Source organism: Cricetulus griseus, assembly GCF_003668045.3.
Source record: "Cricetulus griseus strain 17A/GY chromosome 1 unlocalized genomic scaffold, alternate assembly CriGri-PICRH-1.0 chr1_0, whole genome shotgun sequence".
NCBI classification, from domain to species: Eukaryota; Metazoa; Chordata; class Mammalia; order Rodentia; family Cricetidae; genus Cricetulus; species Cricetulus griseus.
Window position 1 is genome coordinate 100,185,265 of NW_023276806.1, and position 17,918 is coordinate 100,203,182.

Below are 17,918 nucleotides of genomic sequence, written 5' to 3' on the forward strand. Positions count from 1 at the left end.
CCTTCTCTACACACACACACACACACACACACACACACACACACACTTTTAACTGCTTCTATTAATCCAAATTCTGTTGGGTGTTGGGCTGGAGAGGTGGATCAGTGGTTAAGATCGATGGCTGCTCTTCCAGCAGACACAGGTTTGATTTGCAGCACCTGTATCGTGGCTCAAACAGTTTACTACCAGTTCCAGGGCATCTAGTGCCCTTTTCTGATCTCCATAGGCACTGCTTGAGGGTGGTGCATTGACATGCAGGCAAAAACACTCAGTCATGAAATTTTGTAAATATAAATATGTATATGCAAGCTTTTAAAAAGATTTTTGGGTCTTGACATATCCTAGTTTCTCTCCCTTCCTTCCTTCCTTTTTTTTAAAATTTTATTTATTTATATTTTCGAGACAGGGTTTCTCTGTGTATTCTTGGCTGTCCTGGAACTCCCTTTGTAGATTAGGCTGGCTTCAAACTTGGAAGTCTTCCTGCCTCTGCCTCTGCCTCTGCCTCTGCTGGGATTAAGGCATGTGCCACTGCTTGTCTGGCCCAAGTTTCTTTTTAAAAGTATTTATTTTTTAGCCAGGCAGTGGCAGCCTTTAGTCCCAGCACTTGGGAGGCAGAGGCAGGTGGATCTCTGTGAGTGCGAGACCAGCCTGGTCTACAAGAGCTAGTTCCAGGACAGCCTCCAAAGCCACAGAAAAACCCTGTCTCAGAAAAAAAAGAAAGAAAGAAAAGTATCTTTTTTTATTTGTATGAGTGTAAGCTTCATGTGTGCAGGTTAATTTGGAGGCCAGAAGAGGGAATGGCATCTCTTAGAGCTAGACGTACTGATTGTTGTGAGCCACCTGATGTGGGTGCTGGGAACCAAAGTGGGGGTCTTTTGGAAGAGTTGCCCTTAATGGCAGAGCCATTGCTTCATTCCCACATATGCTGTTTACTTCCTGGAACAGATTGCCTTCCATTTTTCCAGTTTGTTTTGGCATTTTTAGCATAGACTAGCACTACAACTTTGAGATAAACTAGGATAATAAATATATGAGGCAGTAAATACTTCCCAACAGTCCAAAGCACAAGAAATGGTTTGAATTTTTGGAAATGTACTATTAATGTAAATTGGTGAACTGACTTGGGTCATTTGTGCAGAGGAGTAAGATATGGGGAAAGTGAATGGCAGTGCGGAGTGAAAGGAATGTGTGGATGTGTGTGATGGGTTCTACAAGTTGCTCTATGTTAGCCAAATTAATTCAAAGTCTGGCTGTGGTTTAGTGCCATCTGGTGGTGCTTATGTGCTTTTATGGGTGTTCTTTGATGACAAGAATAGCATATGGAAAACAGTGTTTTTCTTTTTATTCTCTATGAGACAGGGTCTTATGTAGCTCAGTCTGGTCTTGGACTTCCAGTGTAATAGAGGATTATTGAAACCCCACCCTCCCTGCCTTTCACTTCTCAAGTGTGGGATCACAGGCATGTGCTACCTTGTCCAACTGTTTGACGCACTGATTCTAGGACTCTCTCTCTCCCCCTCAGTACCAGCTTCTGTGGGTGATGCTGTAATTCCTGTACTTATAAGACTGAGGTGGAAGGATTGTGAGTTCAAGACCAGCCTGGGCTACATATTAAGCTCTTGTCTTGAATTAGAAGCCTCAATGCCACTCAATTTTCTTTTACAAAATGGCAGTATTTCTGAATAACCTTCACACAATCTCTTGTATACCATACATCATGTCATTCTGATACCTAGTACAATATAGATGTTTTATAAATAGTTGCTATACAGGACTGTTTGTGGTTATTCCAGTCCAGTGCAGCCCCCACCCCTTTCAAATATTTTTCAGCTAGGTGGTTGAATTCAAGGATGTGGAACTCATTGGATTCAAAGGGAACAGTTAATTTACATGAATTCATGCATTCATGAACTTTTATCCAGCTGTATTATGATTTGATTTGATTTGATTAAACTTGTATGATGTGCTCCATAATGTCACAATAGACTATTTTTTAATTATTGAGGAGACATCATGAACCAGAAATTTGTGGTTTATTCAGAGACTGACAAGCTATGCAGTTGGAGTTCAGCTAGTTTAGCCACTGCAGTAGGTGTGGTTAGAGAGAAGGCCAGAAGGGATTGAAATCATACACTGTGAACAGAACAGAAATTGTAGCTTTGACACTGAGTGTGGTAGCACATGCTTGAGATTCTGTCCATCAGGAGGTTGAAACAGTGTGGGCTACAACACGAGATCATGTCTCAAAATAAAACAAAACAAAACAAAGACAGCTTGTAAAATACTAAGTTTGGGGGCTGGAGAGATGGCTCAGTGATTAAGAGCACCGCCTGCTCTTCCAAAGGTTCCGAGTTCAATTCCCAGCAACCACATGGTGGCTCACAACCATCTGTAATGAAATCAGTGCCCTCTTCTGGCCTGAAGACATACATACAGGCAGAACACTGTAAACATAAATAAATAAATCTTAAAAGAAAAAAAATACTAAGTTGTGGGTTTGACAAGGGAATAAATTAAACTTCATCCAACCTAACAACTGTGGAAAATGATGGATATTGAAATCATAAATCATGATAATAGAAGTTTAAAACATGTCTAATTAATAGTATGAATCAAACACATCTGCTATTTATAATAGACTCACCAAAAGTAGACCAAATAGTAGAAACAGGAGATAAATAACAGAACAAAAAATAAAATTTATTAAATGGACAAGCATTTCACCAGAAAAGTATTAACTGAAGGAAATATTATTTATAAAAAGAATTTATCAGGGTCTGGAGAGACGGCTCAGTGGTGAAGAACACTAGCTGGTCTTCCATATGTCCAGAGTTCAATTCTCAGCAACCACACAATGGCTCACAACCATCTGTAGTGGGATCTTGTGCCCTCTTGTGGACTGTTGGGATACATGCAGGCAGAACACTGTATACATAATAAATAAATCTTCAAAAAAAGAATTTATTATGAACATCTTTAATTAGGACAAAGGGGATCCTAAACAGATGAGAGAAATAGTTCTGAAGTGTAATCATTAACTTCTGTACATCTGACACAGCTGTGAAGTAGAAGAAGCAAAACCAAGTTGTAAAGCAAGTTGCTTTAATAGGATTTGGGGTGGGGGGGAGCTGGAGAGAGAGTCCAGCAGGTTAGGTGCACTTTTTTCACTTTCTAGCATGGTTCCACATCAGGTGGCTCACAGCTACCTGTGACCCCTGCTCTAAGGGATCTGACACCTTCTTCTGGCCTCAGCAGAAACCCATACTCATACGGCACACACTCCCACAGACACATGAATTTAAAAAAGGAAATCTGGCCAGGCAGTGGTGCACACACCTTTAATCCCAGCACTCAGGACACAGAGGCAAACTCTCTTGAGCTTGAGGGCAAGCTGGTCTACAGAGTGAATTCCAGGGCTACACAGTGGGACCCTGTCTCAAAAAGACAGAAAAAACAGAAAGAGAAAAAAGAAAGATCTTTAAAAATAAAATAAATTGTTGCTGTTGAGATGGTCAGTGGTAAAGTGCCTGCTACCAAATCTGGCAACCTGGATTTGATCCCCAGGACCCACATGGTGGAAGGAAAGATCCCCTGCAAGTTGACACCCTCAAGTTGACTTCTGACCTCCACAAGTGGACCATGGCATGAGCATGGTCACATGAGTACATACAAACCCCATACAATGAATATAATAAAAAGGCAAATAACCTACTGGAAAATACTGTAGCTACAAATTTATTTTGTGGAGCTAGGGAGATGGTTCACTACTTGTAAGTACTTCTTGTTCTTGCAGAAGACCAAGTTCAGTTCCCAGCTCCCAGATTGAGACTGACAACCATCCATAACTCCTGTTCCAGGGCATCTGATGCCTCCTTCTGACCTCAGCAGGACCCAGGCTTGCAAGTGGCTCACATACATGCGTGCAGTCAAAACACATACACATAAAAATAAAACACCTAAAGTATTTTTGAAGATTAAAAAAGATTAATATGAGCATATGATTATACCTAGATGCCAATAAGGCACTGACAGAGTAAAACAAAATGAAGTAACCAATGGGAACTAATTACAGGTTTGTTTTCCTCCTTTTTTTTCTGAGAGGGGGTTTTCATGTAGCTTGGGCTGGCTTCAACCTTCCTGTGTAATGGAGGCTGACCTTGAACTCCTGATCTTCCCTGCTTTCCACCTTTTTTTTTTTTTTTAAATGCTATGATTACAAGATAAAGGGTAAAATGTTTATATGGTGAAAGCTTCAAACCAAATAAAGATAAAAGCAAAAACATCAAAATTGATGAAAGAGAAAATAAACCAGAAAAATGGATGGAGTGCTACAAAATAATAAGGAAAAATAAGCACTAGGAATACAAGTATACGATAGAGAGTTTTAAAAAAAAATCACTAGTGCCCTTTTGGAATGGGACTTTGGTCTAATAACTCTGATAACTCAAGGTCATTTCTTTCTCCTCTAGTAAACTGTTGTATTTTCCCCCTGCAACAAAAAACGTAAGTCAAAACAACATTATGAACAGGCTACTGCTAAGGAATTTGAAAACTTATAAAACAGATAATGCTAAAACTATGAAATTTTTGTGGGAGCAGAAGGGAGGATTAATTATAAAAAGGTATAAAAAAGCTGTATTTGGGCTGGAGAGATGGCTCAGAGGTTAAGAGCACCGGCTGTTCTTCCAGAGGTCCTGAGTTCAATTCCCAGCAACCACATGGTGGCTCACAACCATTCGTTATGAGATCTGGTGCTCTCTTCTGGTGTGCAGATATACATGGAAGCAGAATGTTGTATACATAATAAATAAATAAAATCTTTTTTTAAAAAAGCTATATGCACACTGCTATCTTTTCACCATTAATAATATTATTAAAGGAAAGACTGAAGATGTCCTGCAAGGCTGATAGTGCTGCTCCTAGGGCCTTGGTTCACTAAACAAAACCCCAAGTCAGATGTGGATACTGCTGAGTGATTTTGATTAGGACTCCAGAGTCCCCTAAAACAAAAGTGGCTTTTGCCCCTCCTCTTGCTTACCCGCCTGACTTAGGTGGTAAGACCCTGTTGCTGAAGATTGTATACTTTGGTTGTAAGATGTAGAGAAAAGCTGGGACTGAGTTAGGGACTTCCTGTCTGCTGGCTAGCTTTCATTGTGCTGGACAGCACCATGTAGGCTGCTTCGGGGAGAAAAGACACCCAATAGTTTTACAAAGACATGAATGCTATGCACTTCCAAACCAATCTGCTACACAAGATGTGTCCACTTGTCTCTTGTTGGTTTGAGGCGGTGACACAGGAGGGCACCCATATATGGTACTTTAAACTTCATAAAAACATGGCTGGGGAGGGAATTTACTATTCTTTTTCAAATGCCTTATGAATGTCTAGGCTTATATACATATAGATACACGCTATCCTTACTTTTAATGAGAGAAGCTTCTCTTTGCTGAGAATAGTGGTGAATGTAGAGACCCACAGCTGCTGTAGGTGCTGAGAATAAGTGATGGATGAGTGTTGAGCACACAAGACATTTCCATCACCACCTCTGAGGCTCAGGAAACAATTTGGAATTTGAGGTAGGGAGAATGTAAGAACTGTGAGATAAGGAAAAGGGCTGTGTGCAAAATGTCACTTCGGGTATGACACAGCCATTGATGTCTTAAACTCAAAAAAGATGCAGTTACCTCCATTAGGAACTCTGTTGCAGCATTCCGTATTTTTACAAGCCTTTCAAATAATTCTACTGTGTGCTCAGTTTTGAAAAGCAATTGTGATAAAAGATGTTTTGTCGGGGGCTGGAGAGGTGGCTCAGAGGTTAAGAGCACTGGCTGCTCTTCCAGAGGTTCTGAGTTCAATTCCCAGCAACCACTTGGTGGCTCACAACCATCCCTTATGAGATCTGGTGCCCTCTTCAGGTGTGCAGATATACATGGAAGCAGAATGTTGTATACATAATAAATAAATAAAACCTTTAAAAAAGAATAATTAAAAAAAGACTTAATTGGAACCTTACAAGGGATATTAGTAGAAATGTACAGTAAACTGGTTATTGTGGCTCGTGAATGTAATCTCAATACTCAGGAAAACCAGTATCAAGTTCAAGGCAGCTTGGGCTTAAGACTGTTTCAAAACACCAACTTACAGTAACTATTACTATCACTTAGTGGAGACTCACTGCAGTAACATAGACTACAGTGATGCTTTAGTTTGGATTTCTGTTGCTGTGATACAACATCTTGACCATGACCAAAAGCAACTTGTGTAGGAAAGGGCTTATTTAGGCTTACACTGCCAGGTAACATACATCACTGAGGGAAGTGAGGGGCAAGAACTCAGGCAAGGCAGGATCGAGCGAAGTGGCAGGAACTGAAGGAGAGGCCATGGAAGAGCTCTGCTTGCTTCCTGTAATTTGCTTAGCTTGTTTTCTTATACACCCCATCAGTGGCACACCTGCAACGTCTGGTCCCTCCCACATAAATCATTAATTAAGAAAAAAAAAATGTCCCACAGGCCAGTCTGGTGGGGACATTTTCTCAATTGATATCTCTTCCAGAATGACTCTAGCCTGGTTAACTTGATATAAAAACTATCCAGCAGCGGAGGAAAGTTTTAATGATGAGAATAAGTAGTGTTGAGGTGTGGCTCAGCTGTAAAGTGCTTGCCTCGAACGCACAAAGCCCTAAGTTCAATTCCCAGTACCACATAGATACATTAAAAGGTTTTGAGAAAAAAACAAAACTGTCATTCTTTGCAATTAAAATCTAAGGGACTACTCATACATACATTAAACCCTGATAAAGGACTTATCAGGGTTGCTGTATTCAACAGCAGTACTCAGTAAGGAAATAAAACATAAACTGACAGTAAAATCCAAACCAAATAGAAAAATCTTCATTAGGTACCTAAGAATAAATCTGACAGCACATGTGGCCTGTTTACCATAGCAATGTCTCACTCATTGAAAACCTAAGTGGATCAAAGTTTATTCTTTTAATCTTTATTCCAAAAATATATGAGAAAACGGAGGATGATAAATCTTGTCTTCCTTCTCCAGCTAATGTACAACCCAGTTTTCTTCCAGTCAGAATCCATGCAGATGTGCTTTTGGCAGAACTTGACAAACTTTAAAATATGGAACTCAATAGAGTTCAAACCAGTGGTTCTTAAGCTGTGGGTCATGAATCCTTCAACAACCCTCTATCTTCCAAAATATTTGCATTACAATTCATAACAGTAACAGAATTACAGTTATAAAGTAGCAATGAGAATAATTGTGCAGTTGGGGTCTACACAGCATGAGGAACTGTGTTAAAGGGTTGAAGCATTAGGAAGGCTGAGAACCACTGCTCTAGACATTCTGTGAAAGAATGAAAGAGCTGTGTGCCTGTAGCCCTGGCCAGAAGGGTGTGTGCTTAGTGTACATAGCGCCCTGGATTTAACCCTTAGAAGGAAAGGGACAGAGGGAGAAAAGAATCTGAAGCTGTAGGAAATAGAAAGTACAGGCATGACAGGAGTATTTTATAATCTCAGTACTTGGGAGACCAAGGCAAGTTCAATGCTTAGAGCTATATAGAGCAATGGTTCTCAACCTTCCTAATGTTGCAACCCTGTAATACACTTCCTCACATTGTGGTGACCCCCAACCATAAAATGATTTTTGTTACTACTTCATAAGTGCAATTTTGCTACTGCTATGAATTGTAAATACTTGACATGTAGGATACCTAATGTTGGACACCCATGAAACGGTTGTTTGACTTTCCCCGCCCCCAAGGGGTCATGCATCTCATAAGTTGAGGTCTGTGGATATAGAGAGATTCTGTCTAAGAAGAAAGAAAAGGGGAAAAGGAGTTGCAGAGATGGCTCAGCAGTTAAGAGCACCTAAGGCTTCATTCCCAACTATCTGTAACTCCAGTTTCCCGGCATTCAACACCCTCTTCTGGGATCTGCGGATACCAGGCATGCATGTTGTATACAGACTTATATTCAGGCAAAACACTCATACATACAAAATTTAAAAAGAAAGTAGTTAAAACTATTTTATTTTTAAGAAAATAAATCAGGGGGGCTGGAGAGATGGCTCAGCACTTAAGAGCACTGACTACTCTTCCAGAGGAACCAGGTTCAATTCTCAGCACCCATATGGCAGCCCACAACTGTCTGTAACTCCTCTTCCAGGGGACCTGATGCCTCAATATAGACATACCTGTAGGCAAAACAACAATGTACATAAAGTCAGAAATAACCAAATTATTTTAAAAAAACGACAACAACAACAACAACAAAAAGGAAATAAATCAGGCCTGGTGGTGGTAGCAGAGGTGGTGGTAGAGGCAGGTGGATTTCTGAGTTTGAGTCCAGCCTTGTCTATAGAGTGAGTTCCAGGATGGCCAGGGAAACCCTGTCTTGAAAAAACAAAACATAAAATTAAAAATTTATTAAATTGTTATTAACTTATTTAATTAAAAATAAATCAGTTGACAGGACTTCGGTGATAAAGTGTTATTATCATAAGAAGATCCATAGAAAAGAGTAGAGAGCCTAGAAACACCCATACAGATAGATACAGACAGGTGCTTGAAAACAAATGAGAAGCTGGGTGGTGGTGGTGTATGCCCACTCAGGAGGCAGAGGCAGGTAGGTCTCTGAGTTCAAGGCCACCCTAGTCTACAAAGTGAGTTCCAGGACAGTCAGGGCTGCACAGAGAAACCCTGTCTTAAAAAAAAAAAAACCAAACACACACACAAAAACACCCCCAAACCAAACAAGTGAGAGGAAGAGAGAAGAGGAGAAAAGGTGAAAGAAAAAAATGTACTGCAGGGAAATAATAGTTAATAGGTAGATTGAGGGTCTAGAAACAGAGTATGAATATCCATACCTAGTATTTAGTAGACATACATTTGAAAATAAGAAGTGAAGATGTAACGCGTGTGCGTGTGCATGTGTGTGCGCGTGCACGCGCACAAACACACACACACACACACACACACACACACACACACACACACGGGAGGTTGGGAGAAGGATTTATAGGGATAGAGAAATGTAAAATTGGATTTGTTTTATACTTTAAGGTGATTTATTCCTTATTATCTTTTGTATATAAGTGCTTTGTGTCTAGCTCCCACGTGAGCATCCAATTTAATTTGATTAGTGTATATTCTTACATTTATGCCTGATTATATATCTTTATACCTTGAGTAACTATTATTAGGTGTCTCAGTTTCCTATTTTTTTTTAAGCAAGCACTGTTCTTAATGTGCACGCATGTTTCTTAGCATACATCTAATCACTTACTTAAAGCTGCTGCATATATGATTGTTGTGCCCTCCTTTATGAATATGGTCAAATGTTGACCTCATTGCAATCTGAGAATCAATGTCACTGTCATTGTTCTTTGTTCTTAGGGAGGTCTTTTGACTTTTGCATGTATATTCATACATGATTTTATTTTCTTACATTGTCCTTAAGTAGTTTTAGAATCAAACTGGGCTCAAAAGGAACACAGGTAGTTTCATGTATTTTTTCCCATGTTTGGTAACAAATTGTCTATTATTTCAAATTGAGAATTTTGTACTACCTAAAAAGATATTCAAATCTGGAAATTTTTTTGAGTACAGATGATTTTGGACAAGATTTTAAGTTCTTTACGATTTATGTTTTTGAAATTTACCATCTCAGCTTTAAGCATGAGTCTATTTCTAGTGATTACAGACTTTATTCAGATTTTATGCCACATTTATTAACATAAAGCTTCATAAAAACATGTTATTGTGCCAGGCAGTGGTGGCACATGCCTTTAGTTCCAGCACTCGGGAGGCAGAGGCAGGCCTCTGTGAGTTCTAGACCAGCCTGGTCTACCAGAGCTAGTTCCAGGACAGGCTCCAAAGCTATACAGAGAAACCCTGTCTTGAGAAACCAAAACAACAACAACAAAACCATGTTGTATTGGTAGGTATCTATTCAGTATTGTGTATACACACACACACACACACACACACACACACACACACACACACATTAAATATTATATTTTTACTTTTATGATGATCCTTGCTGAGTCTTTACAAAATCACCTTTTGTCTTTATGAATCTTCCTTCTCTTTTTAAAAATTCTGTTCAAAGTTGAATTATTTAATTTTTCCTGTTATTTCCTTTCTCTTGATTTACTTTTTTTTCTTTCTGAATTGAATGCTTAGTTTGTTTACTTTTGGTTTCTTGAGACAGCATTTCTATATATAGTCCTGGCTGTCCTGGAGCTCACCTGTAGACCAGGCTGGCCTCAAACTCCCAGAGCTATGCCTGCCTTGGCGCTCCAGTGCTGGGGTTAACTGGGTGTACCACAAGGCATTGCAGCTTAATCATTTATTTTGAAGCCTATTTTTAGTACTGTTTTAGTTGTGTCACACATAGCTTGACATTTTGCATTTTCATAATTCATTTCTGAATATTTCTTTAAAAAATTAGAATTTGTGTGTGTGTGTGTGTGTGTGTGTGTGTGTGTGTGTCCGCGCGCACGCATACATGTGCGTGCACGTGCATGGACCTAGCTCTGGCCTTTATCAAATGAGCCATCTTTGCCAGTCCCTAAATATTTCTTAATTCTTCTGTAATTTACTTTTTATCTGAAATATTATTATTATATCTTGTATGGGAAAATAGGTATAATTCGACATCAAAAATTGAACTTCTTTAGGATGACCAATTTGAGATATATATTAAACAGCAGGCTGACAGAAGATATCTGAAACATATGTTTTATAATCTAGAATATGTTAACATTTTATAGACTGGAAAAGACAGCATAGCCTACCCAGCCAGAGAGCTTTCTTAGCATGTGTGAGGCTCTAGGTTCAGTCACTAATACTATAAAACAAATGAAGAAAAAAAACAAAACAAAAAACCCTCTTTGAGAAAGGAAACTAAACTAGAGAGATGTCTCTACAGTTAAGAGCCTGTCCTGCTCTACCAGAAGTTACTAGTTCAATTCCTAGAAACCATGTCAGGTGGTTACACCTACCTGTAACTCCATTTCCTGGGGAATCCAATTCCTCTGCCTCTTTGAGCGCCTGTACTCATGTGCACATACTACACACAGACATACATCTAATTTAAAATAATAAGAAGTAATCATTAATAATTTTAAAGAGGGAAGTTTTATCTAACAAAGGAGAAATTTCGTAAATACAGTTGAGTAAGTTCATTCACTGAAATGCTTTGTAGAATTTATAAAGCATATGGCTGTATTTACTTACATTATCAGGGATTGAGTGTAGCTCCTTCATGAAAAAAGGAATGTAATGAAAATGTAATGTAATGACATTTATTTAACCAATATGCCACTCAAGTATGTTCACACAAACACATAAATATACTCAACAGTATAAAGACTTGATTTGAAGAATAAGTGTTAAATATTTGAAGAATATAATGGTTTTTAACCCACCCATTCTTTCTATTTTTAATTAACAAACTACACCCAATTTAGCATTTTAAAATACCAAATATCTACCTTCCCACAGTTTTTGAGGTTTAAGGTTAGGATGTGGCTTAGATACATGGTCCTGGCTCAGGGTCTTCCATGAGGCTGCCTGTAGTCTTGTCAATGGGTTAGTCATCTCAAGATTTGGTTAGGGTTGGAGAATGTCTCCCATATAGCTCATTTTACAGTTGTTGGTAGCATGCTATTGTTCCTGCCCCAACATCACAGGCCTGCTGAGGTTATTTATGACAAGGTATTTGGCTTCCTTTTAGGGTTTGTGACCGAGGCACTTCAGCTTTATTCTGTTTGTTAGCTGTGAGGAATATGTCCAGTGAGAGGAAGACTAGACTACATCTCTTTAAGGGGGAACTATCAAAAAGAAATTGTAATGAGAAAATTGGTGTGACAGATAAGTAGGGATGTTAGTTTCATTCCTGGCAAATGGTGGAGAGTAAGGACACTGGGTTCAAATTCTGACCCTTTCATAACCAACTGTAACATTAAGCAAGGATCCTTAGATACGTTTCATCAATGAAATGAACATAATAGTAATGCCTATTATATAGGGATGTGGACAAAATACATAAAAAGAAATGAGGTAAAGTATTTAGCATTCAGGCTTTTATTTGGTAAGCAGTCAGATCTGGTATTTACCTTTTTTTCTCTCTCTGCTGGGACATAAGTAACTTTTAGACAGTATTGTCTTTCTGTAGTTTTATTAGCAGAATTGAGTTTATTTTAAGGTAACTACCATCAAAGCCTATGCATTCATATTTAGTAAAAATCCAGCTTATAAATAACTGCTTGATCGTGGATTCTTGAAAACTGAAGATAAATATTTGTATATACACACAGGTATACATATTAGATGCTTGGTAAACACCATAATGCCAGTTTGTGCCCGTATATATGCTACTTATAGCCTATTCTACTTATTCTTCTCAGTAAAGTATTGGTGGCTTTTGAAAGCCTATTTAAGGCAAGGCAGACTTGTACTAAATTTGGGGATTCTGCTTTTATACATTCCAAATATAATGGAATGTTGTGTTTTACAGTCTTTTTGTGTTACTTTCTGTGTATGTATGTGTTAAGTATATAAATTATTATGCAAGAAGGTATATAGCTTCTATTCTGTTGGTGCTTAAAATGTAAGCTAGACATGGATACATGATTAGGATGTACAACCAGCAAAGCACATACATGCTTACATACATACATATATTCACATTGCTTCAGATATATCTGAAGTACAGTAAGGTAAAAGTGTATCAGACTTCAAACTAATCCTATATTGAGAATACTGTTTTATTGTTTTTAAGCCATGTTGACATGCCACCTACACACACACACACACACACACACACACACACACACACACACACACACACGTACATACACACACACACCCACCCACCCTTTGGTTCCCATTTTTGTACTAAATAGGAAATACATGGAAAATATGTTACTGGAGTAGAAATTCTGATTTGTTACCAGTTTCTACGAGCCACCTAAAGTCAACAAATTACCCTTTAGTATTCTTTATCTTTCCTGATACGGAAACTGCTAAAGATGCTGCCCATCAATGGGAGATCCTTATTTCAAGTTGATAGCAATGAAAAATAAAAGTTATCAGTTAGCTGGTTCCTTTTGTCCTATGCATGGCAGTCTTAAGTAAACCCATCTGATGCTGCAGTGGTGTTGGGTAAACTTATAAATAATATTGTATTATATTACTGTTGAAAATAACTATAAGCAGCTAACTCAGATAAAATTTGTAATCCTGCAATTAAGATGCTTATTTACTCAATAAATTGTTATCGAACGCATTATCTACTTGAGTTACATTTTACATTGTGTGTGGAAAACTTTCAGGGTAACATTTTTGTTTCAGTTTTTATGTTAAGAAATTATGAAACAAGCAAGGCATTTTGCTTAGGTCTTACTTGGCATTTTATGTGGTCTGATCCCCTCCATTTCCACTAATTTATAGCCACTAATTGGCCGCATATTTCCCTTTCCTGTTGTAGTATATATTTGTCAGGATTCTTCTAAAGGATAACTTAGGATATGTTTAAGATGAACGAATATGTTCATTTGTCCACGTGAACCAAATAAAAGAGAGGGAACACGAATTTCATGACCAGGAAACTGAGCGACTTTAATCCAGTCTCCCTGAGGCTGGCTGACTGCTCTGTTGTTTACTAAATACCTGTCTACTGTACTCTGACTTCTGTGGAGAAAAGGACCAAGTCGTCTTTGAAGTAGTTGGAGACTCCTGACTTCCCTAGTGATGTTTTTAGAATATTTTCTAGGTACGAGTTTTTAAAGTGCAGTTCTTTCAACTGAACTGATTGTACGCTGCATAAGCTTTGGAGAGGCCAAAACAAGTTAAAAAGCCACCTTCATGTACAGCTGCGGGACTAGGTATTATTAGGTCGCTTCTAGGAAGAAAAATTTGATTCATGGCTCTTTTCCAGAGGGGACATTTGCAGACTTCGCTTCCGCAGAACGTGAAGTGCGCCTCTTCCTGCCGAGGCCCGCGTCCCCGAGGGCGGGCGGCCTGCGGCTCCCCAGCCTCAGGTGTCCGTGCGGCCGCTAGCTGCCGGCGCCCGGGACTTCCTGTCTGGGCGCGGGGCGGAAGGATCGCGTTGCCAGCCGGGGCCGCCGCCGCCCCTGCCGTTAGGTGGTGGGGCTGCTCAGCCCGGCGGCGGGAGGCGGGCCGGCTGCCGCTTCCTGTCGGAGGACGCGCAAGGATCCGGGCGTCGGAGTGTGTGCGAGTGCGTGAGTGTGTGCCGCCCGCACGGCGTGTGTCTCCGGCCGCGGGTTCCGCCTTCTCCCCTGTCGCCGCTGTTCAGGGTGTAAGTCAATGTGAAGCAGCAGTTCCAGCCCCGGGATAAACATGGCGACGTCTCTGCATGAGGGACCCACGAACCAGCTGGATCTGCTCATCCGGGCCGGTAAGCGCAGGGGAACTTTTCTCCGGTGCATCGGTGCAGCCGACGAGGGGGCGCCCGGCAGACGGGGAGCGTCCCCCGGGGCGGTCAGCGCCCCGGTCCGGTGTCCGCCTCCGTCAGCCGGGCGGCCGCGGAGAGGGGGGAGTGAATGAAGTAATGGAGGCGACAAATCAGGAAGTGATCACCTTGGAGAGTAACCTGCCTCGGAACCCGGCTGTCGCTCCGGGCAGCGCGGCAGCGGCAGCGGCAGCGGGCCAGGGCGGGGCCGGGCACGGCAGCCGCGGCTAAGTTGGGGAGTCGGCGCGGGCGAGTTGCGCGCTTCACCCCAGTTGCCGGGGAACCAGGAAGTGAGCGGGGCTGTTGTCCCCGCCGCCTGCCACGCTGTCCGGCCGAGAGGCCGCCCCTGCCCGCGGCTGGGGGCGCTGGCCGCCCGCCGCCCTCGCCTCACACTTCACACAGCGGCCACTTCCGCATGGACGCCGCGGCCCCGGGAGCTACCCGCCAAAACGCGCCCGGCCTCCTGTCTCCAGCCTCACGGAGCCGCGCCGGAGTAACGGTCTTGAGGCCACTTCCCGGTGCTGAGCGGGACGCCGAGCCGGCGCCTCCCTGCCCCGGCTAACGGCGGCGGTGTAGAAACTAGGCTGCTGCCCTTCCTTCCCTCGTGAGGCGGGTGTTTCAGGGGGGACGGGAAGGACACGGGGTGTATTCTGTGCTGCTGACCCGGGGCTTTGGGACAGTGAGGGGGAACGTTTATTTTTGTCAACAGTGGGTGAAAGCTAGATGCAGGGCGGGCGGGAGGGCGTCCCGGCCCCAGGGAAGTCTCGGCTCGGAATAGCCCCCTTTCCCCTCCCCCCAAACCTCCCACCATAGCGGAAGCGCCTGGGAGAGGACAGAACGCGCGCGATTGACAGGCCCGCGGTTCCAATCTGCGCTCTGAGATGTTCCAAATAAGAACGTTGATTTCTGGGGGCGGGACCACGGGCCCGAGCCGAGCCAATGAAGATTGGGCGGGAGTGAAGCTGACAATGTACGCATGGAATTGGAGGGAAGAGGAGTGTAAACACGGAAGTGGCCGCGGGGGTGGGGGATGTGCTGCGCCACTGCTGCAGCGGAAGGGCACGGACTTAAGTTACATAGAAAAAGCAGCTTTACTTGCTAGCAGACAGTGCAGCGAGGGCCCCAGGTCGATGTGGCACTGCTTGAACATTGTTGCTTACTGAAATAATAAGCGCACGCGGTCCTTTTCTGGATCTGTTTCATATCATCGATGTGGAAGATGAGAAATAGTCACCAAGCAGTACTGCTGTAAAAGATCTGAACAGTCTTTCCCATCTATTGTTTTTAGGTAGGGATCTTGAATTCGATAGTTTGGCTAACAAAGCTGACTCAGTTCGATTGAGAAGAAAGATCAACATATGTTTATCCCTAAATTTAACAGAACTTTAAATTCAAATAAAATCTGGACTAATGGAAGCATATGTACTATATAACGCAATGGTGTGGTTAGTCTGTGGTATATTTTGCACATGTCAAAATTCCCTATGGAAATACCAATTTATTGAGCGGCGTTTAAATACCTCTTTTGGATAAGAACTATTATTGAATGAGAGGGAGAACACAGTGAGAACTTGGATCCTTGTTTTGTTCAGTCCATTGATCAGTATAAGTTAGTGTACATTTTCAAGGTTAGGGTTAGTGGTGTTTTGGGTGTGGAGTGTGTATAGTTCAAGAGATACTACAAACATTTCTGGGCTGGAGAAGTGCTCATTGGTTAAGACCACTTGTTGCTCTTGCAGATGATCTAGATTTGGTTCTCAGTACCCATGCTCACAATCATCTGGAACTCCAGTTCCAAGGGATACAACCTCTTCTAAACCATGGACACCAGGCACACATATGGTGCATGTAAATAAGGCAAAAAATTTAATAAATCCAAAGATGTTATTTTCAGTGCATGTGAATACTTGAGGCAACCACAGCACAGTTTCTTCAGTCAGAACCTTGAGAAACACTGTAGAGGCACAGGACTTAATTCTGCAGGTGGGAGGTTTCTTTCCATGAACCTTTGGAATTACCAGTAAAACTGAATGTGGCCTGTAGATATTTTGCTGGGAGTGCATATTACATAGTCTTTGGAATAAATGTTTTTGTCTTTTTATAGGTGTCCTGGTTTGTGGTGCCAGGGATCTGAGCCAGGGCCTCCGGCACGCTGGGCAAGTGCTCACCACAGAGCTACACCACTTCTGATGCTGGTTTTCTAAGACTTTAGATGCCATTTTCCAGATCTACTTGATTTTTGAGTACTGCTCTCAAAATCTTATAACTAAAGGTTTTTAAATCACAGTGTGCTATGAAAGACTGTTTTATACATAATTATTTTATTTCGCCTCTCATGTTCATGTAACCTGAATGTCTCTGCAGGCTTTTAGAAGGAAACTTAAGAGGATTTGCTGGTATACTCAAAGTTAAAACCTGGAGAAGAAAACAAGAATTTTTTTTAAAAAATATGATTTTATGCTTCTAATTTTTTTATTGCTGATTTTTTTTTAAAGATTTACTTATTTATTATGTACACAGTGTTCTTCCTGTATGTATGCCTGCAATGCAGGCCAGAAGAAGGCATCAGAATGCATTATAGATGGTTGTGATTCACCATCTCGTTGCTGGGAATTGTACTTAGGACCTCTGGTAGAGCAGCTAATGCTCTTCACCTCTGAACCATCTCTCCAGCTCCTATTGCTGACAGTTTTTAATGGCACTGGTAGAGTAATGCTTTCAATTTTTTTGTTTTTATGACAAGTCTCAAGTGCCTCAGACTGGCCTTCAACTTTCCATATAGCTGAGGCTGGCCTTGATCTCTTGCCTGCTCCTCCTGGATGCTTTATTACAGGTGTGTGCTGGTGGATTCAGTATATACTCTGCTAGCTGAGCTACATCCCCAACTCTAATGTCTGCACATTTTATAAGTAAATGGATGTAATGATCTCTTTATCTTGTTGAAAGAATTCATCAGATATAGGCACGCAGATGAAATTTATATAATGTACAAATGAAAAAGTAGTTATAATAATTGTAGTACTTACCTGATAGTTATGTAAAATGAGTGACACTTGGAAAGAACTTAGTGACTAAATAATCGAAATAAACTTCTAGCAAATTAGTGTCATCTTAAAATTAAAAATGTTTTGTAGTCAAGACTTAATATTCTTACTAAATTTGCATTTGGGTGGGGCATGGTGATGCTTTCCTTAATCCAGCCCTGAGGAGGCAGAGGTAGACAGGCTAGCCAGAACTGCATATTTACAAACTTGCTTAAGGAACCATGACACAGAGGGTTGAGGTTCTCCAGTTGGCTACTGATAAAGCTATGTCCTGGTTAACCTTAATCCTAACCTCCTAACTTCTTTAGCATTTGACTAGGTGATGTCTGAGTACTTTTAAAGCTCTAAAATTGTGAGTGGTCCAACACATTTCATGTAAG

The 17,918-nt window shown here is 41.2% G+C and overlaps 1 protein-coding gene across 10 annotated transcripts in view; it reads left to right on the forward strand.

The window, feature by feature from the left end:
- The window catches only part of Elf2 (E74 like ETS transcription factor 2), an 86,206-nt gene that overhangs the window by 48,821 nt on the left and 19,467 nt on the right, over positions 1-17,918 (forward strand). For 2 of the 10 annotated variants that reach the window (XM_027394933.2, XM_027394934.2), the window contains exon 1: positions 14,241-14,440. The exons of the other annotated variants lie outside the window; for them this stretch is intronic. In XM_027394933.2, coding sequence (XP_027250734.1) covers positions 14,383-14,440 — 58 coding nt within the window. In that variant the 5' untranslated portion in view covers positions 14,241-14,382. Of the gene's footprint in view, positions 1-14,240; positions 14,441-17,918 lie in introns of those variants that run through there. 10 annotated transcript variants of the gene reach the window in all.